The sequence below is a fragment of the Scyliorhinus torazame genome, chromosome 16, assembly GCF_047496885.1.
Source record: "Scyliorhinus torazame isolate Kashiwa2021f chromosome 16, sScyTor2.1, whole genome shotgun sequence".
Classification (NCBI taxonomy): Eukaryota; Metazoa; Chordata; class Chondrichthyes; order Carcharhiniformes; family Scyliorhinidae; genus Scyliorhinus; species Scyliorhinus torazame.
Genome location: NC_092722.1, coordinates 63,754,346 through 63,781,213, shown reverse-complemented (window position 1 = coordinate 63,781,213; position 26,868 = coordinate 63,754,346). Strand labels below are relative to the sequence as shown.

At 44.8% G+C, this 26,868-nt stretch overlaps 1 protein-coding gene across 2 annotated transcripts in view; it reads left to right on the top strand.

The window, feature by feature from the left end:
- The window catches only part of LOC140392851 (ephrin type-A receptor 8-like), a 667,123-nt gene extending 646,319 nt beyond the window's left edge, over positions 1-20,804 (top strand). For both annotated transcript variants that reach the window (XM_072478584.1, XM_072478583.1), the window contains exon 17: positions 15,341-20,804. In XM_072478584.1, the coding sequence (XP_072334685.1) occupies positions 15,341-15,455 (115 nt within the window). In that variant the 3' untranslated portion in view covers positions 15,456-20,804. The remainder of the gene's footprint in view (positions 1-15,340) is intronic.
- The last annotated feature ends 6,064 nt before the right edge of the window (positions 20,805-26,868 follow it).

Sequence of the window (26,868 nt, the reverse complement as noted above, 5' to 3'; positions counted from 1 at the left end):
GAGTTTAGTGGCAATGGGAGCATTGGGGTGAGTTTAGGGGTAATGGGAGCTTTGGGGTAAGTTTAGGGACAATGGGAGAATTGAGGTAAGTTTTGGGGCAATGGGAGCATTGGGGTAAGTTTAGGGATAATGGGAGTATTGGGATGAGTTTAGGGACAATGGGAGCATTGGGGTGAGTTTAGGGGCAATGGGAGCATTGGGGTGAGTTTAAGGGCAATGGGCACATTGGGGTGAGTCTAAGGGCAATGGTAGCATTGGGGTGAGTTTAGTGACAGGTTGTGCTGGGATACAGAAAGTTACAGCACTGATATCAATGGGAGAGTCTCCCTGCAGGTGAAGAGTTGGCTTGGCTATTTTGTGCCTGAGCTGTTGGCTCCGGATTCTGATATGAAGAAAAATAAATGTCAGTGGAATTAATTTTGAATTGATCAAGTCATGGACCAGGACAGGCACAATGGGTAAATATCCTCCTTTGTGTTTTACATTAATGCTCCATTATTCCTCCTTGTCACCTTTTATGACTCTAATATCTACATCCTGTGATTCCTGTAACTGAATACAATTATTCAACAGTGGCCTCTGCAATCTCTTGTATAAATTCAGAATCATTTCCTCACCTCACATACTGCGATGTTTGGATCGACAATCCTTTTTTATTCTTTTTACAGTCTTTACGTCCTGCACTTCCACTGGTAGGGACGAATCATGGCATTTTCCTGTTTGTTTTACTCCTCCCTCGCAGTGCTAACCCTGTGGACTATGCTCATGGATTACATTACACCAAGTTCCGCATGTCCATTCATTCATGAACAAGGCCCTGCTGTTTCCCACCTGTGTCAATTATAGATCAAGTAATCTCTGGTCGCTACCTTTTATTGTTCTCCTCTCACACAGCCATTTCCCCCTCCCAGCTCTACTTACTTCCCTGTGACCCTGGAAAAACAACCCTGAATACACTTTAACTGAACTTCCCAATTGTCCAGCCTTTGACCTTCCATTCCCCACAATTACAAATCTGCCCAACCACACATGCTCTTCACCTGTAGTTCCTCACGTTTAGGGGCACCATGTCTCACCCTGTCTGCTCCCCATGGTACGACCCTCACCTCCACCTCTTTATGTCCAAGGGATGCAGATTTGAATAACTAGTTTCCTCATGTGTGGCTCATTGTGATATTTTTGCTTTCATACATTCCTGGGTCGTGCTTTGGAATGTCGAACTATGTTAAAGGTATAGGATGAGACCACGCCAACGTGATCTTCTGGTCCTGCCGACAGCGCACCGCCGGCATGGGTGGGGTGGATTCAATGGGAAATCCCATTGACAGTGGTGGGAGCAGAAGATTCTGCCACCAGCCAACAGCAGGCCACCTCCTGCCTCCGGGAAACACGCCGTGGGAAGGCCAGAGAATCTCGGCCAGAAATGCAAGTTGTTTTTGGTTATAAAATGTGTGTATTTACACCCCCTGTTCTTCCACTCTGCTGGGATGAAGTATGTCAGGCCATTTAATTGGAGAAGGTTGGTTTTAATGCCACTATGGATCCACCTCCACTGTCCATCAGAACTAGAAAATCCAGGGTATACCTACATTCAGTACCCAATGTTACCAAACCCTATTCTATTCTATCTGACCATTCCCCCCTCTCCCTCACCCACCCACACAATTCTCTGCAATTATTTCCGATAAGGTCTTCTGGAGTTTGAGTTACAATGGAACCACTGAGGAAATTTGAGGACTTGCCACCTAGGGTAAATATCCTTTCACTCTTTTCCACACTAATTCACAATTCTCTGCACTGAACTCTCGGCAGCCTTTGTCACGCTTGACCACATTAACCTCATCCAAAGCTTTTCAGCCATCTTCCAGCTGCTTGGGACTGTTCTTACTGAGGTGATCACTTTAGTCATCCCATGCAGTCAACCGCACCATTTCTATTCTACCCAAGTGGACATGAGCAGAAAACTCAATCTCATTCCTCGTTCCCGTGTCCAGATTGTTTCTATAAGATATGTATCCATGAGACACCCCTAGGCCAAAACCCAGTGGTCCAAAGGGCACCAATTTAGACCTTGCTCATTGCATTTAGCCATCCCTCTGTTCACACACCCGTTTTCTTTATTACCATAGCCAGGATTCTCCGATCCTTAACTTCTTTCTCGGGTAATGAAGTCCACAGACTCACCACTCTCTGGGTGAAAAAATGTCTCCTCTTCTCTGTCCTAAATGGTCTATCCCTTATGCTCAAACAGTGACCCCTGGTTCTGGACACACCCAACATCGGGAACATCCATCCTGCATCTACCCTGTGCAGTCCTGTTCGAATTTTATAGGTTTCTATGAGATCCCCTCTCATTCTTCTGAACTCCAGTAAATGCAATCCTAACAGATTCAATCTCTCCTCACATGTCAGTCCCGCGGTCCCAGGAATCAGTCTGATAAACCTTTGCTGCACTCCCTCTAGAGCAGGAACATCCTTCCTCAGATAAGTAGACCAAAACTGCACACAATATTCCAGTTGTGGTCTCACCAAGTCCCTGTCTAATTGCAGCAAGACATCCCTGCCCCTGTACTTGAATCCTCTTGCTATGAAGGCCAACATACCATTTGCCTTGCCTTCTTTACCACCTGCTGTACCTGCATGCTTACCTTCAGTGACTGATGTACGTGGACACCCAGGCCTCATTGCACATTCCCCTCTCTTAATTTATGGCCAGTCACATAATAGTCTGCCTTCTCGTTTTTACTAACCCCACATTTATCCAAATTATACTGCATCTGCCATTCATTTGCCCACTCACTCAACTTGGCCAAATCACACTGAAGGATCGCTGCATCCTCCTGACTGCTCACCCTCCTACCCAACTTGGTGTCATCTGCAAATTTGGAGATATTACATTTTTTCCCTCATCTAAATCATTAATATATACCATGAAAAGCTGGAGTCCTAGCACCAATCCCTGCGGTCATTCATCCGATGACCGCACTACTCATCGCCTGCCAATTTGAAAAAGACCCGCTAAATCCTACTCTTTGCTTTCTGTCTGCCAATCAGTCTTCTATCTATCTCAGTACAATACACCTAATCCCATGCACTTTAATTTTGCACGCGAATGTGAGACTATGTCTAAAACCTTCTGAAAGTCAAAATATACCACATCCACTGGTTTCCCTCATCAACTCTACTAGTTACATCGTCAAAGAATTCCAGTAGACTTGTCAAGCATGATTTCCCCTTCATAAATCCATGCTGACTCTATCCGATTCTGCAACTGTTTTCTAAGTGCTCTGCTATAAAATCTTTGAAAATGGATTATAGAACTTTCCCCACTACCGACATCATGCTTACAGGTCTATAATTCCCTGTTTTCTCTCTACCTCCCCTTTTTAAATAACGGAGTTACATTATCTATCCCCCAATCTGCAGGAACTGTTTCAGAGTCTGTAGAATTTGGAAGATGACCACCAATGCATCCACTATTTCTAGAGACACATCCTGGTGGCATGGTGGCACAATCGTTAGGATTGCTGCCTCAGCGCCAGGAATCTGGGTTCAATTCCAGCCTTGGTTGACTGTCTGTGCCGAGTTTGCATTTTCTCCCCGTGTCTGCGTGGGTTTCCTCTGGATGCTCCGGTTTCCTCCCACAGCCCAAGATGTGCAGGTTGGGTGGATTGGCCATGCTAAATTGTTCCTTGATGTGCCGGTTGGGTTACAGGGAACAGAGCTGGGTGGGCGGGGAGTGGGCCTGGCTAGGGTGCTTTATGGGGGGATCGGTGCAAATTCGATGGCCTCCTTCTGCACTGTCGGGATTCTATGATTTTATGATTATGACATAGCTCCTTACCCACATGCTCAGTAGCTATTACTGCAGTAGTGTTAAGAGTTATCATTTACTCTACAGTGTCGAGTGCAAAACGAGGGAAAATATTTTGTGTTTGGCAGTAACTTCTTTCATCTGATCATAGATTTAGTGTGAAAAGCATAGAGCACAGAAAACAGCATGGGGTCTTCAGTATGCAGTGAGAGTTTACACAGCAGTGTATGAAAGTGCAATATTCTCCAGCTGGCCTGAGCTGAAGTGTCGTTTCCAAGGCATAGACTAAAATAACTTAATATCACTGATGACTTGAAGCTGGTTTCAAACGAGCCCTTCTTTCACTGAAAAATGAACAAAGAAAAGTACAGCACAGGAACAGGCCCTTTGGTCCTCCAAGCCCGTGCCGGCCATGCTGCCCGTCTAATCTAAAACTTTCCACACTTCTGGGGTCCATATCCCTCTATTCCCATCCTATTCATGTATTTGCCAAGACTCCCCTTAAACGGCACTATCGTATCTGCTTCTACTACTTTCTCCGGCAGCCAGTTCCAGGCACCCACTGCCCTCTGTGTAAAAGAAGTGCCTCGCACACCTCCTCTAAACTTTGCCCCTCCCCTAGTAATTGACTCTTTCAACCTGGGAAAAAGCTTCTGACTATCCACTCTGTTCATGCCCCTCATAATTTTGTAGGCATCTATCAGGTCACCCCTCAACCTCTGTCGTTCCAGTGAGATCCAACCTCTTCTCATAGCTAATGCCCTCCGTACCAGGCAACATCCTGGTAAACCTCTTCTGTACCCTCTCCAAAGCCTCCACATTCTTCTGGTAGTGTGGTGACCAGAATTGAACACTATACTCCAAGTGTGGCCTACCTGAGGTTCTGTACAGCTGTAGCATGACTTGCCAATTTTTCTACTCAATGCCCCGGTGATGAAGGCAAGCATGCCGTATGCCTTCTTGACTACCTTCTCCACCTGCATTGCCACTTTCAGTGATCTGTGAACCTGTACACCAAGATCTCTCTGCCTGTCAATACTCTTGTGGGTTCTACCATTCACTGTATATTCCCTACCTGTATTTCACCTTCCAAAATGCATTACCTCACATTTGTTTGGATTAAATTCCATCTGCCATTTCTCCACCATGTTCTCCAATCGATCTATATCCTGCTGTATCCTCTGACAGTCCTCATCACTATCCACAATTCCACCAACTTTTCTGTCAGCCACAAACTTACTAATCAGACCAGTTACATTTTCCTCCAAATCATTTATATATTCTACAAATAGCAAAGGTCCCAGCACTGATCCCTGCGGAACACCTCTAATCACATCCTTCCATTCAGAAACGCACCCTTCTGGGTGACCGGCTCTGTGCAGGTAGATGAGGCCTTTATCTGAGTCCCCACGTATGTCGGCTGGAAGTCGTCAGGTTCGTCTCGGCTGCGGCTCGTCTCTCTCAGGTAGCGGTCGCGGGTCTTGAACTTGCCTGGTCGTTATACTGCGATTGGTGTGGGCACAGGCCTGTCCCAAAACAGACCGATTGCTAGTGGTGCAGTGATTCTTACCTTCTCCTTTATCGCGCCCTTTTGGGCGGTGCTAACTCAGGATCCAATGGATCGATAGGGTCTCGATCATCCTAATCAATTCTGGCCAATTAGGGATGGGTACCCCGCTGGCTGGGTGGGTCCTAGTTACCATTGTCCCAAGTACGTATTTCCAAAAAAGGGGAAGCGGCGACAGTGAGTCTGCTACTGTTGCTATTCCTTTATTTGAGTCTATTGTCCTGGGGAAATCGGTGATTGACCTTTAACATGTGCAAGTTTCAGTTCGGTCTGGTTTTCCTTTGCCCAATACACAGGGGCTGTGTACTGTCTATGTCCCAACTTGACCACAATTCCCATTATCCTTTGCGGGGGGCCATTTTAGATGGCCACAGGATACAAAGACGCCTGTCAGAGCCCAAGCAATTTCCTCCCTTGCCTCCCTCAGTATTCTGGGATAGATCCCGTCAGGCCCGGGGGACTTATCTACCTGCCTGTTTTTCAAGACGCCCAACACCACCTCCTTTTTGATCTCAATGTGACCCAGGCTATCTACACACCCGTCCCCAGACACATCATCCACCAAGTCCTTTTCTTTGGTGAATACTGATGCAAAGTACTCATTTAGTACCTCGCCCATATCCTTTGGTTCCATGCATAGATTCCTTCCCCTGTCCTTGAGTGGGCCTTTCCCTGACTACCCTCTTGCTCTTTATATATGTGTAAAAATCCTTGGGATTTTCCTTAATCCTGTTTGCCAATGACTTTTTGTGTCCCCTTTTAGCCCTCCTGACTCCTTGCTTAAGTTCCTTCCTACTTTCCTTATATTCCTCAAAGGCTTCATCTGTTCCCAGCCTTCTAACCCTTTCAAATGCTTCCTTTTTCTTTTGGACTAGGCTCACAATATCCCTTGTTATCCAAGGTTTCTGAAACTTGCCATAATTATCCTTCTTCCTCACAGGTCCTGAATTTCTATCAACTGACATTTGAAAGTCTCCGATATGCCAGATGTTGATTTACCCTCAAACATCCAGCCCCAATCTAGATTCTTCAGTTCCTGATGATTATTGTCATAATTAGCCTTCCCCCAATTAGCACCTTCATCGAAGACTACTCTTACCTTTATCTAACAGTCCCTTAAAACTTACTGAATTATGGTCACTGTTCCCGAAATGCTCCCCACCTGTCCGGGCTCATTGCCCAATACCAGATCCAGTACGGCCCCTTCCCTAGTTGGACTATTTACATATTGCTTCAAGAAGCCCTCCTGGATGCTCCTTACAAACTCTGCCTCACCCAAGCCACTAGCACAAAGTGAGTCCCAGTCAGTATAGGGGAGATTAAAATCACGCACCACAACAATCCTGTTGCTTTTACACAGTTCCAAAACCTGCCAACATATCTGCCCCTCTATCTCCTGCCGGCTGTTGGGAGGCCTGTAGTAAACCCCCAACGGCATCCTTCCTATTCCTGAGCTCTACCCAGATTGTCTCGCTGCATAAGCTCTCCGAGGTATCCTCCCACAGTACAGCTGTGAATTTCTCCTTTACCAGTAACCCCCCCCCTCCCCTTTTACACCCCCCCCCTATCCCGCCTGAAACTTCAAAATCCTGGAATGTTTAGCTGCCATTCCTGTCCCTCCCTCAACCAAGTTTCTGTAATGGCAACAACATCATAGTTCCAAGTACTAATCCAAGCTCTACATTTATCTGCTTTACCTGTTATACTTCTCACTTTGAAACAAATGCACTTCAGACCACCAGTCGTGCTGTGTTCAGCAACATCTCCCTGCCTGCTCTTCCTCTAAGTCTTACTGGCTCTGCTGTCAGGTGAACTGTTATTATGACGTGAATCTTCACTTTTGCACGCCTTTGAGGCTTGGTACTGAGGAGTTGAACCAGGCAGGGCTTTACTCAAAGCCTAAATGATTCAGAGAATCCCTACAGTGCAGAAGGAGGCCATTCAGCCCATCGAGTCTGCACCGCCCTCTGAAAGAGCAACCGAACAAGGCCCAATCCCCACCCTATCCCTGTAACCCCGCCTAACTTTTGGGCGGTAAGGGGCAATTTAGCATGGCCAATCCACAATGCACATCTTTGGACTGAAATGGAGTGTGTTCATTTTTGAGCTCAGTGAGCAGTCATATCTGGGTTACTACAGCAGTTTTGGATCTGTGCTGGTTCATGTACTGAACCACAACAGTATAGCAGCTTCATCCAGAGCTCCAGCAAACAATTTGAGGTTTGCACACATGCCAACCAACTTAGGCAACCAAACTCAACCCTCTTTGATTGGCATGTTATGAGTGACAATAATTAAAGCATCATTAATAATTTTAATTTCATAAAAAAATGTGGTGTTTACTGGTGTTCAAAACATAATGAGGCTGTTAAATTTTAATGAGGAAACTACAAGTAAAAGAATTGAACAAACATGGTGCCAAGTTAATAATCCAACAAATGCCTTGGGCGGGATTCCCCGTCCACCCGCTACCCATTTTCTGGTGTGGCACGCCCCCCCGGCAGCGGGATTCTCCGTCCCGGCAGCCGGCCAATAGGGTTTCCCATTGGTGGGCACCTCCATTGGTGAGTGCACTGCCAGGGAAACAGAGGATCCCGCCGATGGAGAATCCAGCCCCTTATTTCCAATATTTCTGTTACAATTTTCAGGCGACCAAGCTAAATATTGATGTTTTCTTAATGAAAAGATGTACCGAACAGTTCCTTTTTAGTATCAAGGAATGCCTCTCTGAACAAGAAATTTCTGGGGAGGGGGGGGTGTTTTACGATGTAACTGCGGCGGGGCAGGGCCTGGTAGAGACAGCAAGGTCGGCCCCACGGAGATCGTTGGCACTGCGAACATGGCAGGTCCAACCTGGCAGTGCCAACCCATGCCAAGGGGCAGTGCCAGGCATTTCCCTCTCTCCCAGATGACTATACTTACTTTTGCACTCTTGGATGGGGCGGGGGAGGGGGGGGGCGGTTGGGGAGGTGCACCACAACGGATTCATGTTTTTAAATAGATGTTGTAAACCTCGCCGTTTGAATATTCAGTGAGGCGGGATCATGTAGAGGGTGGGGGGGGGGGGGGGCTCGCTCCTTGTTTTAAAATGTATGGAAATGCACTGAAATTAGATCCTCGCACTTTTTGGGAGTGAACTTCGTTCTGTCACCAGTGAGGGTGGAGAAAATCAGGAAACGAGATCGCGCCGAATGAAATCCTGTTACTCGATTCTTGCAGGATTTTTACACCTATGCCGCCTTTCTCGCTGGTGGTGGATTCACGCCCAATGTTTCAATTATTTCTTCAGTGAAGTAGGATTAGAGAATAGGAAATAATTGATCCAGCATGTGCAGTGTTCATTTTGTGGTCTTACATTCAATCCCTATTTTTTTTTTTTAATCTTTTTTTTTAACATTTAGAGTACCCAATTGTTTTTTTTCCAATTTAGCGTGGCCAATCCACCTAGCCTGCACATTTTTGGGTTGTGGGGGGCGAAACCCACGCAAACACAGGGAGAATGTGAAAACTCCACCCAGAGCCGGGATCGAACCTGGGACCTCGGCACCGTGAGGCCACACTGCTAACCCACTGCGCCATCATGCTGCCCTTTCAATCCCTATTTTTATACAAATAGACTTCAAATGCCTGCAGCAGTTCAGGAAGCAGAAAAGTAGAATTTGATTTACCATAAGAGTTTTACTGTGGCTGGGTGGCACTAAATGAAGGCACTGCACTGCCAATGTTGGTGGGAACATGTCATTACATTGTGACAAGTTTACATCAGAAATTACCATTATCGTTCCAGAAGGAATTCATCATGGAAGATGTTGACATGGATCTTTAATGTATTTATATAAATTTTTTTGTTTTACAATGTCTTTTTATTTTACAATATCTTTCAACAGCTATGGAGTAAAGGCAGGGAATAGGCCTCAGTTGCAAAATTATGACAGGTCGAATGGCCTCTTTTTATGCTGCAACCATTCTCTTATTCTTTCATCAGTTTATTGGCAACCGAATTAAATGTCAGAGAGAAGTATTAAAAATGACGACAAAAATATTTTTTTAAAGAGCCGGGCAGATGGAGGGAGAATTTTGAGGAGGCATTAGCTTGCCGCCAACAAGTGAATCATGCCAAAGGCTGAGATAATTTCCCTTCATGAAGAAATAAGTGACCGCAGCTCGTCCTCTTGTGGTTGTTCCTCCCAAAGTGTCCTGGAATCAGATGGGAATTAAGAGCATTCCCATAGCACCTTCAGCCCCTCAGAACTCCTTCTGTCCTGCTACAAGCACAAATCAAAGGCCATGCACTCACCTTCTTGAAGCGTCTGTTTATCATACATGGGCTCAGGCAGCTGAGAGGCTATTTGACTGCAAGAGGCAACTGAGAGATTCTGACCTTGGGTTTCCTCACATGTGCACTCTCGGTTGGAAGTCACTGGTTAGCGATCAGAAAGAGGAATCAGGGCAGACTTCCATTTCTCTATCTAAACACCAGCCAGTACCTCTGCTGCAGCCCTGGCTGTATTCAGATACAATAAAGCAAGCTGGAAAGGCCATGGTCTGTATGGCTCACTCCCACATGGGCAGTGCCAATACCTACTGAGTCAATGGACCGATTTGGATGTATTGGAAGTTTTAAATAGGGTGGCCTCCTAGTATCATTTTAAAAATCATGCTTTAAGTTCTGTGCAGCTGTGATATTCACACAGCAAATGGATGTCTAAAATAATGGTCCTGTTAAAATAGCAATGAAGAATAAGGCTTGAAATGCTGGAAACTCTCATCAGCTCCAGCGTCATTTGTAAGGTTAATATTCAGCAGAAGGACCTTCCTTAAATGGAACTGGACCTTTGACGATCAAAAGGAACTGGCCTGATCCTATCACTGGAAACCTGTTCAAACCTGGAAAGGTTAATGCTCAATGTGCCCAAGCACTGATGTAACGAAGCATCTGAACCCGATAGAGCAGTACTCCTTTCATTGCTGATCTAACTTGATTTCTTCATCTGTTTTCTTCGCTGCCTCATCAAATATTTACTAGATTTAAAAAAAAAACACATTTGCTTTGTTCTGAGAGCAGATTTCAAAAGCTGGAGCTCTCGAGTGCCTCACCAACACAGCAGGGAGACTGGAGCCTCAGGACTCAGTTAGCAGACTGCCTGCAGTCTAGAACTGGTGTTCCCAAACACGATTTAGGCTGCAATAGTCCAGTAACCCTTTCACTGATTTGTGTTCAATACAACGATTGAAACACAAGACAGGCAAAATAATCAAAAATAAAAGGCTTGTTTTTAAATCGAAAGTGTTTCCTCTTATACAAAACAACTTTGAAGATATGGGCGGCACGGTGGCACAATGGTTGGCACTGCTGCCTCACAGCGCCAGGGTTCAATTCCAGCCTTGGATGACTGTCAGTGTGGAGTTTGCACGTTCTCCCGCTGTCTGCATGGGTTTCCTCCAAGTGCTCTGGTTTCTTGATAAATTGCCCCTTGGTGTTCAAAGATGTACAGGTTAGGTGGGGTTACGGGGTCGGGTGGGGGAGTGGGCCTAGGTAAGGTGCTCTTATATAATATAATATATATTAATCTTTATTGTCACAAGTAGGCTTACATTAACACTGCAATGAAGATACTGTGAAAAGCCCCTAGTCGCCACATTCCAGCACCTGTTCAGATACACTGCGGGAGAATTCAGAATGTCCAATTCACCTAACAAGCACGTCTTTTGGGAGTTGTGATAGGAAACCAGAGCACACGGAAGAAACCCACGCAGACACAGGGAGAACGTGCAGACTTCGCACAGACAGTGACCAAAGCCGGGAATCGAACCTGAGACCGGGCGCTGTGAAGCAACTGTGTGCTACCTCTTTCAGAGTGTCGATGCAGACACCCTGGGCTGAAGGCATCCTTCTGCACTGTAGGAATTCTATTTTCTATTCTATGTTCTATAAAACCCATTTTGGCGAAGGTTATTTGACTTTATCATGAGAGGGATGCAAGGCTCCTTTTTTTGCTTCGTTCTCTGTGAAAGGACAAGATTGGGAAAATAACAGGTTAAAGTCCAGGTACTTGTCTCAACCACAACCTTGCCTCAGCTATCGCCGCTGTTCATTTCCATGCCCTGCACCATCAGATCTTGTGGCGCTCTGAATGAGATTGCTCAATTAGTGCTAAGCTACTGCTTGCTGGATGTTGTAGGCCTGCATCCTTGGGGAACAGGATTGAAATTGCTGAAACCCATCTTACTTTGATCAGCCTCCACAAAGAAAAAAAAAGACCTTCCTCCCATCTGCCCAATTGACATCAATCAATAGTCTGCTTTATCCGTGTAAACAGTATAGATTGTTGGAGCAATTGAGATATTTCTGAGGCTGTGGTTGTTTAGCAACGCCATCCTTCAACCAAAACTATTTTGAGGCAAAAGCCTCTCATTTGTTTTCCAGCTGGCTATTGTTAATTCAGGAAAAGACATCTGACAGCATTCACTCCTCACACGGGCAGACACTGCAAATGCTTTCAAATATCAATGAGCTTGCGAAGATTCTCTCAGGTGGATGGGTTGCTTCATTAGAAAAACAAAACCGTTTTTTTTTCACTCACTCTCCCCAAGGCTTAAAACCTGCTTACCAGCTTACGGGAAAGTTCCAGTAAGCTTTGGATGTAATGGGTTGGATTTTATAGACAAGGATGAAGGACTTTGGTGGTCAGCGTGCTGGAAGTTGTCTTTGGAGCTTTCACCATCGACATTTTGAATGTATGCTTTTGGCCATTGAGCGCCTGATTCAGCGCGTGCCCCCTGCAGGGGATCGATCGGTGTTGAGGGCGAGCAGGGCGCGCAACAGTAAAGTTCTTCCTCCAGCCAGGTTGAGGAAAATTCAGTGAAACGTGCAAGGTGGGAGATTTTGTAACCAAAAACAGTGGTGGCATTGTGTCAGGCAGTGGTGGGGGGTGTTGCGGTTGAAGTGTTACCAATCAGATTCCACACCCAAACCCACCTCCATCTCACCTATTTGCGTCTGTGACTGAGACTGGAAGGTGGGTGGGCAGCCAACCTGCTCCACGGAGCACTTTCAATCTGATAATGAGACCACAGCCCTCATTCAGGCTTGAATTCCAGGCGTGGACAGTGGAGTTAAAATGACAATGAGGAGGGTAGGGGGTTGGGGGAGAGGGTAGGAAGCCTGATGTCTAGGTTCTCACACCTTTCTGACCACCGACATCTGGTAAGTAAAAATGCAGCCTACAAAGTTTGGACCAGGAAACATAAATTAGATTTAAATCAGGTAAAGAAAGCAAAATAAATACTTGGGAATAACAATAGGATTAAGAAACAGATAACATCCAGAAAGAAAATATAAAAACAAAACTCGATTTAATTTGATTTATCTTCAGTGTTTTCTAAATGCTGAAGGAATGAGATTCCACACTTGTAAAATTTTCAAGACCGGAGAGGTAGTTTGGCTATAATTATGAATTATCGCATTGTTGCAATTCACTTATTCCTGAATGAACAGTTCAAACATTTTCTGCACTGTTTAGTACGCAACTAGTAGGTTCGAGCAGTAACTTCACATCACTGAATTAATTTCAATGCCAAGGCTATCAGCAAGGTTCTGTTATAGCACGCCCTGTGGGGTAACTAAACGACAACTTCTTGATTTCCACATTTAACTGCGCCTGTACGTACTTTGATAGTTGTAGTCCAATTCACCTCACCATAATTTTGAGCACTGTCACTTTAAATGCAAAATCTGGGCAAGTATGAACAATTTTCTAGCAGCTGCTGAAGGTAGGAAATCTTCTCTCAACAATTGGAAACCTCAGTAATTTGATCACCTGCCAATGAAAGGTGCTAAATGCGGGTGTAATGGACACAGGTTCAGTGTGCACAGGCAAGTCAAGGAAGTGAATGCATTATTGCCAAGTTTGTGGATGACACAGAAATAGGTGGGAAGGCAAGGTGGGATGACACACAGAGTCTACAGAGGGATATTGACAGGTTAACTGATTGGCAAAATTTTGGCAGATGGAATATAATGTAGGAAAATGTGAAGTTCTGCAATTTGGCAGGAAGAATAAAGTTGTTGAATATTATTCAAATGGAGAAAGACTACATAAAGCTGCCACATAGAGGAATATGGGGGTCCGTATGCATAAATCACATAAAACTAGCGTGCAAGTTCAGCAAGTAATTGGGAAGGCAAATGGAATGTTAGCCTTTATTTCAAAGGGAATGGAATGTAAAAATAGGGAGGTTTTGCGAAAACTAAACCACACCTGGAATACTGCGAACAGATTTGGTCCCTTTATCTCAGGAAAGATAAACTGGCATTGGAGGCAGTCCAGAGAAGGTTCACTAGATTGATCACAGGTAAGAGGGATTTTCTGATGAGGAGAGGTTGAGTAGGTTGGGCCTGTACTCATTGAAGGTTAGAAGATTAAGAGGCGACCTTATTGAGACATATAGGATTCTCAGGGGGCTTGACATGGTGGATACTGAGAAGTTGTTTCCCTTTGTGGGAGATTCTCGGACCAGAGAGCATATTCTCAGAGTAAGGGGTCGCTTGTTTATGTCAGAGATGAGGCAGAATTTCTTCTCTCAGAGAGTAGTGAATCTGTGGAATTGTTTACCACAGAGGGCTCTAGATGCTGGGTCATTACGTATGTTCAAGAGTGAGACAGACAGATTTTTAATCAGTAAGGGAATCAAATGTTATAGGGATAAAGCAGGAAAGTGGAGTTGAGGATTATCATAATAGACTCGATGGGCCGAATGGCCTATTTCTGCTCCTACATGTTACTGCCTTATGGTTTTGTGTTAACAGCTCAAAATTGGAAGCGTTGCCCCTGAGATTCCCCTAACCTCTTGGTTTAAGGGAGGTTACCTGACAGCACTTCTTGTGCTTATTTCATCAAAGCTCAACATCTGACATCAAAATATCTTCCAATGCTTTTAATGCTCTTTTTCTCCCCACGTTGAGGCCACCACATTCTATCCCAATGAAGATCAGCCCCTGAGATAATGAGAATGAGGGGAGGTAAGGAGAGGGTGAATGGTGGTAGGGTGAGAGGAGAGGGTGTGGGTGAGTTGGGATAAGGAGATTCAGAGGTGGGATGGAAAGGAGGGAGAGGTAGACTCTCTGTTTTCTGACTGCTTCACATTGTAACATAGTAACCATCAGAGGCCTTTGGAAATGGTGAAACATACAGACCGGTCACAGGTATTGAAATTTGAATTCAATAAAAATCTAGAAGTAAAAATCTAATAATGACCATGAAACCATTGTCGATTGTTGTAAACTCCCATCTGGTTCACTAATGTCCGTTAGGGAAGGAAATCTTGCTCTTGCAGTTGTACAAAATGTACAAAGAAAATATTGAATCGTTTAATCTTAACTGAATTGATATTTGGAGAGTGCAGACACTTTACTATTAGTTCTTTTGCCTGGTGTTGGAGTTTTAAAGATTGCACTTCTGTTTTACGTAAGGTTTGGCACGTTCAGTCATCCTTACCTGGTCTGACCTACATGTAACTCCAGACCCACATCAAAGTGGTTGACTCTTAAATGCCCCAATGAAATGGCTGAGTGAGTAACTCAGAGCAGTTAGGGATGGGCAACAAACGTTGGCCCAGCCAGCGATGTCCAAATCCCACGAACAAATTTAAAAAAGGTAAGCTTCAGTCTGACGCTGGCAGGTTAGAAAATGTTTCCTACACAAAGATCAATTCGCATTTCAATCGGTTACTTCCAATAGAATGAAACTCAGTACTCCGATCATGCCCATTTATATTTTTGTACTGATTTCAACCCAATGCCCATTCAACGTAAAGAAAGAATCACGAATTGCTAATTACTAATTGCGGGAGCAAGTGAATTAAACTGCGTAGAACTGTGAACTCTGGGCTCATTGTTATGGGTATAAAGTCTTCATTGTCTTTTATTTTCCCTTCCTGCCTTTGTCGTTCAATCACAGGGATGTCCGAAGACTTGGAGTAACCTTAATGGGACATCAGAAGAAAATCCTCACCAGCATCCAGATCATGAGGGAACAGCTAATATGCTCAAACGGCCCAGGTATCCATGTATAGCCAGTGAGAAGTTGCAACAGAACTTACATTCCCTGAAGGCTGGCATGCAATAAGGCATTATGGAAATCAAGAATGGCTGAATATCAGACTTTTACAATTTTGCCTTTCATATCAATCACAAAAGATTTACAAATGCAAGAGATAGGTACTGCTTCTCTCCTGACGGAACTCCTTGGAAAATCTTACCACCATTAGGTACCATTTTATAATGGATAATCCTCAAGCAGGCCGGCTCCTCCAAAAGGCTGAACTGTGCTCAGCTGTTTTGGTGCTCGATATATTCGACTCCTCAGTCACCCCCCTCCCCCCAGACTGGCACTGAGTACAGCTGCAAGAGCAAGAACCGGGCATGAGGGGCTTGTAGAGATGGTGCGAGCACCCCATCCAATAGAGAGCACTGACTTCAGTAAGGGAGCTGGAAAATGTGATCCCGCTTAAAGAAGCTGCCTCAGGAGAAGGGTTGAGTGGCAAAGTTCATACTTCCAGGAGCCACAGGACTTCCTCTCGGCAACTCCAACATCCAATCGTTGCTGCAACACATTGAAAGCAGAATTCACCACAGTCACCAGAAAGGATTTAGATCAGAATTCTGATGACATTGGGAGCTCTATGGACAGCTTCAAAATGTACAAAATTTACAAAGAAAATATTTAATCATTTATTCTTAACTGAATTGATATTTGGAGAACGCAGACACTTTATATTGATTGTTCTTTCCCTGGTGTTGGAGTTTTAAATATTGCACTTCTGACTTGGGTATGGTTTGGCACGTTCAGTCTGCTGAAACCAGGACGTATAGGAAACATAGCAGGCTGTGTATTTATCAGTAAATCATATTAAACTGCTACAATGTATACATTTCCCCCTCTATTTACCCATCTTGGTAAGATAAATAATTGCACGCTTCTCAGCTTCTAAAGTTAGAAGACACAAAGTTGTCACTGTTGGACCAAGCTGATGGAGAGTTAAGGCCGCAATCAGATGATTGGTGGAGCAAGCTCGATGGGCCACTTGCATTGCTCCTGCACCTATTTCTTATGATCTTACTGATGAAAGCTCATTCTGTAGGTCTAATTGGGAATTTCAGCACTTCCCAAATTAATCGGCCAGTGCAAATGCCTCAGCCGTTATTCTAAATGACCTCTGGAACTTGCCGTGAACTATATCTGTGACAGCAGATTTCTGACCAGCAACTGGTGCAAATGCTGAGCTGAACTATGCAGAGGCCGGCAGTGTTTGTGAGCTCTGACAAGGAAATTCTGGTTACAATAATAATAATCGCTTATTTTCACAAGTAGGCTTCAATGAAGTTACTATGAAAAACCCCGAGTCGCCACATTCCGGCGCCTGTTCGGGGAGGCCGGTACGGGAATTGAACCCGCGCTGCTGGCCTTGTTCTGCATTACAAGCCAGCTGTTTAGCCCACTGTGCTAAACCACCCCCCGTATCTCATCAAGTTTAAATCTAGTCACACGTCCAAGTCAATAACTTAATATCAAGCTTCTGCAAATGCAATAAGAACCAATGCAGCGTCGGTGTCTCAACGACAGATGTCCCTTGTACATTCAGTGACCAGCATGTCAGAGGTACTAAAAAATGACTGCCAATGCTGGAATCTGAAACAAAAACAGAGAATACTGTTGATAAAGGCTCATCCACACTCGAAACGTTAGCTCCCAAAGTATCACTCCGACTCCATGAATTCAATATTCAATAAGCTGAACATTGGCGTTGTGAGTCTAAAGGAACTCTCAGTGTCAGAATGCTAAACCTAACCATAATGTGTAGTACCTGTGTACCAAGAAGGGGCAGTTATTTAATGCAATGTCTCCCTGTTGGAATCAGACGCTCGTGTATCTAGACTTTATTGCTGCGTGTAGCAGAATTAATCTGGGCTCCCGGGTGGCAAAAATGAAAGGGATTGTGGATCTATAATGTGCGTGCTTTCAGCTCCTCAAATGCCATTTGAGTTTGAAGCAAAATGCTGGACCTTTAAATCAATTGGAATCACCTCTCCTGGAGTCAGTTATGGAGCGAGGCTTTCAGTGGTTCAGGGCCAGTGGCTGTGTGGCTGTACGCTGAGGCTGTCCACAATGTGAGTTGCAGTGTTTGTATCAAGTTCTTTATAAGTACCACCTTAAAACGGTTTGAATGAAAATTTTAATATTTACGATTATAAAGTAGCATTAGTAAATTGTAAAAAGCGTTTTATACTACCGGCAGAGACAGGCATTGTTACATTTCTAGTCCCTGTGTCTCTTCAGATTGTATTACTTATACTATTGTTATATTAGAGCCCTACATTATTTAACAGTTAATCCTCTACAATGCGTCAGGTAAAGCCACAAAGTTAATGCATTTGTATAATATGGATATAAAGTATAATGCTGGAAACGGATACATACGTTATATAAACAGTATGCAACCTGGTACTGATCCTTGGGTAACGAAATAGAGCTATCAATTAACACTTTGGCCTCTCAATATACTGTGATAGTCAGGGTGTTATTAGGTCAGAAACTATTCGGTGATTTATATTTTCATGCCTTGCTGCTCTTTTCCGTTGATCTCCTTTTCACTTCATTGTGCCAAGTGAGTAAATTTTAAAATGATAAAAACTTACAATTACTCCAGACTTAATTTTTCTAAGTACAGTGTTTTCATATGCAGAACTTCTGCATTACATGACTGACTTTAGTCAAGTGAGTTTGGCTCTGTAGACCTTTCTGTGACTGTCTCCTGGCATTGTTTTCAGATGCTTCACACTCAGTAGGCCTGTGATGGTTACAGTCTCTGTGGGCTTGTGGTGGAATTCCCGGCGCTGTGGGCCTATGGTGGGGTTCCAGTTTCTGTGGGCCTGTGGTAGAGTTCCTGGCTCTGTGGGCCTGTGGTGGAGGTCCAGTCTCTGTGTGCCTGTGGTGGAGTTCCAGTCTCTGTGGGCCTGTGGTGGGGTTCCAGTTTCTATGGGCCTGTGGGGGAGTTCCTGGCTCTGTGGGCCTGTGGTGGAGTTCCAGTCTCTGTGTGCCTATGGTGGGGTTCCAGTTTCTGTGGGCCTGTGGTGGAGTTCCTGACTCTGTGGGTGCCTGATGAAGCTCCAGGCTTTGTGGATCTGTGGTGGAGTTTGAGGCTCTGTGGGCCTGTGGTGGAGTTGCTGTGGCTGTGGGTCTGTGATGGAGTTACCAATGCTGTGGGTGTGTGGTTGAGTTCCCAATTCTGTGGGTGTATGGTGTTGTTCTCAATGCTGTGGGTGTGTGGTGGTGTTCCCAGTGCTTTGGATCTGTGGTGGAGTTCCAGGCTCTGTGGGTCTATGGTGGAGTTTTATTTTTGATTTATTTATTCAAGGATGTAAACTTTGCTGGCAAGTCCAGCATTTGTTGTCCACCCCTAATCTTAATAATGGTATTATTTCCTGCTTTGGGATTATTTTCTACTGTTTCTATCGATCTGAAGATTGGGAACTGTATCTCCAGAACGTTGTAGATGCTGACTCGATTGACACCAAAGTGTTAATGTGGGTTTGAAGGGATATGGAGCAAGGGAGGTAAATGGATTTGAGATACATGATCTAACTGACTTAATGAATCTAATTCCCAAGGGACTGAATACCCTCCTCACACAAGAGGCCATGCAAATGTTTTACCTCCAGATCCTTTCTGCTATTACACTAAGGTCATGAATGGCACTTGGTTTGGTTACGGGGCAGTGCTGTGTCTGTGGTGGACTCCTCGCCAGACTTTCCTGATGTTTGGTACACTGACAGGAAACCTCACAGCCACCGTATTTGATAGCCATTGCCTTTCTGAGCTCCATCTGAGCAGCTGAACCAGAACACAGAACACCCTGGTCTAGGGCAGGCCCACAGAGCAACAGTAATTAAGCACTCACATATTTTTCAAGTCCCTACACATTGTTGATTTTGAAATTACACTCTTGAGATACCAACAGCCCAACATTTTGCACATTCATCGGAAATTTCTCACTCTACTAATTTAGCAGAAGCAATAAAAGCAGGATGTTTTAAATGGGATAGTACCTTCATGAAGATAGCGAAGAGTGACATTTCAGACAAATGTGTTAAGTGTTCACATGCCGGTGCCTATAGAGCCATAGAGGTCTACAGCACAGAAATTACCCTTCGGTCCATCACATCTGCACCAGTCAAAAACAACCACCTAACTATTATCCCATATTCCGGCATTTGGCCCATAACCTTGAATGCCTTGGCATCGCAAGTGCACATCTTACTACTTCTTAAATGTTATGAGAGTCTCTGCCTCCACCTGCCTTTCAGGCAGTAAGTTCCAGATTCCCACCACCCTCTGGTAAAAAAGCTTTTTGTCACATCCCCTCTAAACCTTACCATAAATCTATGCCGCCTGGTCATTGATCCGTCCACCAAGGGGAAAAATGTCTTCCTGTCTGCTCTATCTATGCTCTCATAATTTTACACATCTCAGTGATGTCCCCCCTCAGTCTCCTCTGCTCCAAGGAAAAGAACGCCAGTCTATCCAATCTATAGTTTAAATTCAGACCTGTTACCTTTCTATTTTGGGAGAGGGCAAAAAGCTAAGGGATTTCTGCTTTCCTTAACAGGCTTCATAGCATCTAATGAGAGGCTTCAAATAATTTATGCGTCAGAAGGTTAGATCCTACAGGAATGCTATTGCTTTAATGAAAGTTTAAGTGATCCTTTAATTTTGATACCTGATTCTTTATCTATATCAGGAATACTGCTGAATTATTCATAATTGTCTAGTTATCACTGTTACTTTCTAAGAACTGTTAACAATTCTTATCAGGTTTATGGTTTTTGTGAATATCTTGAACTTATTACTGCATTGTGCTAAATAGTCAAACTGACTGTTTAAGGCATGTAATTGGAGGCCAAATTGTATTTTGTTAATATATACAGGACACAAATAGTTGGTAACTCGCTGCAGATTGTTACTGCATAAATCTGCAGTAATAAGTCACCGATTACCCCATGCATAAAGATCATCAATGTCAGCACTGCACACTCTGATGGCTACAGTTGGCTCAGAACACAATTTCACTTTATATCTCATCGAAATGAGCAGATACTGGCCGGGATTCTCCGATCCCGCGATTGGTCTGAGAATCGCCGGGGGGGGGGGGGGGCGTGAGAATTGCACAACGCCACTCCGACGCCGGGCCACCGATTCTCCGGCGACTGGAGAATCGGCGCCAATCGCGCCCGTTGTCACGCCGTTCGGGGGGCCGTTGAAAGCGCCCCCCCCCCGGGCGATTCTTCACGCTCGACGGGCCAAGTGCCTGCTGAGTTCCGCCGGCGTGGGTTACGTATGGCCCCATCTGGCGGGACCTCAGAGTTCTGGCTGCGGGGGCCGTCCTGGTGGGGGTGTGGGGGGATCCGACTCCGGGGGGCGGGGGCCTCCACGATCACCAGACCAGCGATTGGTGCCTACCAATCAGCAGGCGGGCTAATTCCAGGGGGGGGGGGGCCTATGTTCCTCTGCGCCGGGCCCCTGTAGGGCTCTGCCATATTTCCCGGGGGCCGGTGCGGAGACGGCAACTCTCGCGCATGTGCGGACCCGCGACGGCTATGGCATGCATGCGTGGACCCGCGCAGGCTGTGGCGTGCCGGTTTTCATGCGCATAGCACTCCGGCGCCGTACTAGCCCCCAAAAAATGGGTGAAGGCCTGGGCCTGGAGGCCCGTTGACGCCGGCGTCGCTCGCGCCGGTTTTGACGCTGGCGTCAACACTTGGCCGGGATTTTGGAGAAACCCGGCCACTAGTTGAGAACTAATCGATCCAAAAGCACCAGTCTCACCCAGAGAGGCCAAGGAATGGAAAACTATCACACTGTTCCATGGGAGGGTGGGGTTATTATCAAGTCAACACCCGAGCCTGTCGCCATGTAATTGCTCTCAGCAGGAATACATATATCCACATATTCAAGTTGAATTCCTCTGTGTTAAGTTTAAGTGGTGGGATCCTCTGTCCCGCCAGCCCCAGTGCGGCGCATCCCCCCCCCCTCCTCCTCCCCCCCCCCCGTGGGATCCTCCGTGCTGGCAGCCGACCAATGGAGTTTCCCATTGTGGCCTTCCATGACGTTGGCAATCCCGCGGGCGTGGGTGCGCTGCTGTCGAAGCAGAGGGCCCCACCGACGGAGAATCCCTCAGTTGATGTTTATCCACTCAGTTACTAATTGAATACTGTTTGAATCTGTCGAAGGTCAGTTTCTAACAATCTTACCAGCATAATCTTTACAATTCTTTTTCTTTATTCCTTCATTGGACGTGAGCGTCGTTGGCTGGGCCAGCATTTGTTGTCCAGCCCTAATTGCCCTTGAACTGAGTAGCTTGCTCGACCGTTTCAGAGTCAACCACAATGCTGTGGGTCTGGAGTCACATGTAGGCCAGACCGAGTAAGAAGGGCAGATTTCCTTCTCTGTGGGCCATATAGTGAACCAGATGGGTTTTTATGACAATCGACGATAGTTTCACGGTTGCCATTACTGAGACTAGTTTTCAATTCCAGCTTTTACTTATTGAACTTAAATTCCACCAGCTTGGGCAGCACGGTAGCGCAGTGGTTAGCGCTGCTGCCTCACGGCGCCTAAGTCCCAGGTTCGATCCTGGCTCTGGGTCACTGTCCGTGTGGAGTTTGCACATTCTCTCCGTGTTTGCGTGGGTTTTGCCTCCACAACCCAAAGTTGTGCAGGGTGGATGGATTGGCCACACGAAATTGCCCCTTAATTGGAAAAATTGAATTGGGTACTCTAAATATTTTTTATTTTTTAAATCTACCAGCTGCCATGGTTAGCTTTGAACCCGTGTCTCCAGAGCATTAGCTTGGACCTCTGGATCACTGGCCCAGTGACAATTTCACTATACCACCTCACCCCATAAAATAAAAATGGCAATATTGGATTGCATTGGGCTAGAGTATGACTTTGTGTACATCAGCAGCCTGTTCGTCAGCATTTCCATTGAAGTCAAGGGGAGAGGTCTAAAACAAACTGCTGATTTGATCTCTTCTATGCCCCCACCTATCTCTGGCCTTGATATGGCCGTTGATGATCTTTGTGCTTGGGGGAATCCGTGACTTATTATCACCTGCTTCACACCCCCTTAAACAGTATCAAATCCATCACATTTCTCCCTCTCTTCAGCTCTGAAGAAGAGTCATGAGGACTCGAAACGTCAACTCCATTTTTCTCCCTGCATTTTCTGCTGAGTTGATGGCACCTATGTTATGGATCAAACAAAGTTAATCTCCACCCCAATACCAATTGAGAACACCGTCAGTGTTAGGCCTGAGTATAGAAAGCTTCACTCTATCTAACCCGAGTATAACTCAACAGCGATTTCTTGATACTAGCATGGAGTTGTCCGGAGTGCAAAGTGTCCCACTCGCCAGCACAACCTCCCAACACCTTCCACCTAACTTGATTGGCATCACCTCAAGGATCTGACAGTATTTGGCAATACTGTGACTTCCTCCGTTTCTGATGTTGCCTGAGTTCCTTGCTTGGACGTGGTTATCTATTCATTTTAATCTGTATGGGTAGAATTAGGTTCTGACTTAAACTAAATCTTCAAGTGTAAAAACAATGAATGACAATGTCTGGTATAACTCTTTTCACTGAGTATTGAAGAGATTTATGCAGACTGTGTTTTAACAATAAAGAAAATAGTGTCAGTCGAAACATCACACATTCTACAATTTGCATGATTTAGTCAATATTCATTTCTCACGACTTATCACATGCAGCATATCAATAGAATACAGCTAGGATGCTGTGAAATCAAAGCCTTGCACCTAAGAAAGTTAGAACAGAAAGCAAGCAATGACAGAATAACTGCTGGTTACACCCCCACAGAATCTTTTCCACGGAATTTGAACCGCTATCACCCACTTTCTGCTAGTTCTAGAAGTTCAAACCATCTTTGTTGACTACAAGAATACTATTCCCTGTATTAACTAAATTAGAAAATGGTGATGAATTCCTCTACTACGTAAAATGACCCTTTTGTCCTTCTACCAGTGTGGCCTAAAGCTAACCATTAATTTACCATAGTTGTTTTGTCATCTCCAAATTAACAGTGAACAAAGTTAGGAAACTACGGCCTGATGCCTCACAGTGGCAGGGACAAGGGTTCAATTCCAACCTCGGGTGATTGCCTGTGTGGAGTTTGTACGTCCTCCCCCTGTCTGCGTGGGTTTCATCCGGGTGCTCCGGTTTCCTCCTACTGTCCAAAGATGTGCAGGTTCGGTGAATTGGCCAGGCTAAATTGCTACTTAGTGTTCAAAGATGTGCAGGTTAGGTGGGGGTAAAGGAATGGGATGGAGGGGGGTGGTTCTTTTGGAGGGTCAGTGCAGACTCGATGGGCCGAATGGCCACCTTCAACACTGTCGGGATTCCAGTGATTCTATGTATATTCTTGTCAACCTTGCTACAGAGGTTCGGCACATAATGTAGGCCCACAATGCAATACTGAAGGACTGCTGCATGGGCAGAGGCGCATTTGTCAGAGGTGTTAAGATGAAGCCTTTCCTGCCCATCCAGGGTGACTCCAAAGATGAACAGGTGAGTTCTCCCTTGTGTCCTTGACCAACATTTATCCCTTAGCCAAAATCCCTACAACATGTTAACATAGAAACATGGAAAATAGAGCAGGAGGAGGCCATTCAGCCCTTCGAGCCTGCTCTGCCATTAATTATGATCATGGCTGATCATTCAACTCAATAACCTAATCCTGTCTTCCCCCCCCCCCCCATATCCTTTGATCCCCTTCGCTCCATGCTGTATCTTTCTGTTTCTTCAAAACATATGTTTTGGCCTCAACTACTTCATGTAGTAACGAATTCCACAGGCTCACCGGGTGAAGAAGTTTCCTCTTATTTCTGTCCTAAATGATCTATCCTGTATCCTCAGACTGTGACCCCCTGGTTCTTGACTCCCCGCCATCGGAAACATCCTTCCAGCATCTACCCTGTCTAGTCCTGTTAGAATTTTATAGGTTTCTGTGAGATTCCCCCTCATTCTTCTGAACTCCAGCGAATACAATTGTAACCGATTCAATCTCTCCTCATACGTCAGCCCCGCCATCCCAGATGGGATAACTATTTACTTAGTTCATTGCTGTTTGTGGAACTTTATTCTGTGAAAACAGGGGGAGGGGGGTTAAATTTGTCTTGGTTTGTTAGCACAAAGTGAGTGACGGTTTTACATTGCACCCAAGAGGTTTTTTCATTGAAGTCAAAACAGTAACACAGTTTCAAAAATTGTTTATTGGTTGTGAAGTACTTTGAGAAGTCCTGAGGACATAGAAATCTTTGATCTAAATGCAAGTTCTTTATCTTACAGTGAAGCTCGATTGAATCTTATTCTCATTACTAAGCAGTAGTCATCACATTTTATGATGTGCTAAGTTGGAGCTTACTGAATTGATTCATGATATGGATTATGATTTACATATTTTAGGGTTTTCAATATGTGTAGAGCATGAATAAGGAATGATCAATAATGAAACAAATGTAAAGAATGCCACGTATGGACAGGACTCATAGGGTTAATTCTATTTACGGCTTTTCGACCCAAGTTGAAAGATTGAATCCAATTGAGATGTTACCAAAATGTTGCCTTTGTTATGACATTACAGATGTTGAGATGCTGCAGCTCATCTATCTGAGAAAAGGTGCCGGAATAGCATTGACATTTTGGTAGATTAGAGGGGATTTGCCCATCCAGAGGCTCTATGTGGGCCCATCTTCTCAACCTTGCCGCTCGCCTGAGGTGTGGTGATCCTCAAGTTAAACCATTACCAGTCAGTTCTCCCCCTCAAAGGGGAAAACAGCCGATGGCCTACTGGGACTTAAGGCGACTTTACCTATACGGTACAATATTTTTGAAGTTAGTTTCTTTTCCCCTTCAGAGGAGGAACAAACCGAATCAACTATTCGCTAGCAAAATGTTTGAACGATTAATCATTTTTTTTGCCAAGAGGTGATTGATGGCTTCAGGGAGTAACTGTTCTCCCTTGAAATTTAATGGGATGTGGTGCTAATGAGGCAGTGTCAACCCATACCAAGAACTCAATGTGGACTAAGGATTACAGTGGTTATTTGGTGACCTTTATAGACAGCCTGTATTGTGTCCCAGAATGAATGCATAAATCCTACCAATGCTTTTCTGTAGTCAGGAGACGCTGATGTGAAAATGAATAGGCGACATGGAGCAACATGAAAACGCTATTTATCTAATGTGGTCAGTATGATGTTGGTTTTAATAAGGGGGCGAGAATCTCTTTAAAAGAAAATAATATAACTGATTGGGACCAGGTAACAAAGTTTCTGTTTAAAGCACAGTCCTGCAGTTTCAAGTGTTCAGCTAATTTAAACATTACTTTGCTTCACTATAGCTGAATCGGAATGTTATAAAGAATTGTATCTTGATATGGAGATTGCATATAAATGAGGCTGTCGCTGATTCCTGCTTTGCACATGAAATCCACTAGACATGGTCCCTGGTGACTTTGCCAACTGGTCAGTGTTTTTTCTGGTTGTGCTCTCTGCGGAATTGTTGGAAAATTGGGAGTGTATGTTTGCAAATATTTCCAGGTTGCTTCCGATCTGCAATAGCTTTCAGACTGACAAGAGACAGCTGAGCTGTGAAATTTGTCGGGGAGTGCAAAAGAAAATCATTGACCCCCGCCATCCTACATCAGATTATTTCAGTTGTGGGGAAGTCTCATTCTGGTCGATGCTGTGATGTGGAAATGCTGGACTGTTCACTGCCCAAAGAAAGAGGGGTAAAGAGTGGCTTAAAGTTCATATTCTCTCTGCATTGTCCTTCCACACACCTCACGTACCTTCCATGGCCACTCGACCACCGTAAAGCAGACAACAGAGCAACTGCTAAAATCTCAAGGTGAGAGCAGCCTTTCAAGTTCCACCCAGTACGAGTGACTGCTGGACTCGCTGTAATTCTGTTGGTCCAACAATCACACATGTAGGGATAGTAGAACGTGAACTGTTCCTGTGTAATTCAATCCAAATAGCGCTTAGTTCTTGGACAGGGTTGGAAATTAGGACGTTGAAATACATCAGAAAACCGGGAAATAACACGGGAATTAATTTTGTAGGAATGACCTCAAACTTGACCAGCACTCATCTCTCTGTGGCCCACGTGTTACTGGAGTGAGTTTAATACTGATAGATGCGGGTCCTACTCCTGCCCTGGTTTTTGTAATAGTCCATTTATCCCATTATCAGTTACCAAAACTCTCAATATATATCTAACAACAACAGTAAGAATAAAACACGCACACTGAAGTGTTAAAAATGTTAGCCTACAGTACTTTTTTCCATTTACTCAACTGGCCTTTAGTAAAGTCTGACATACTTTGAGCCAACATTGTCTCGTGT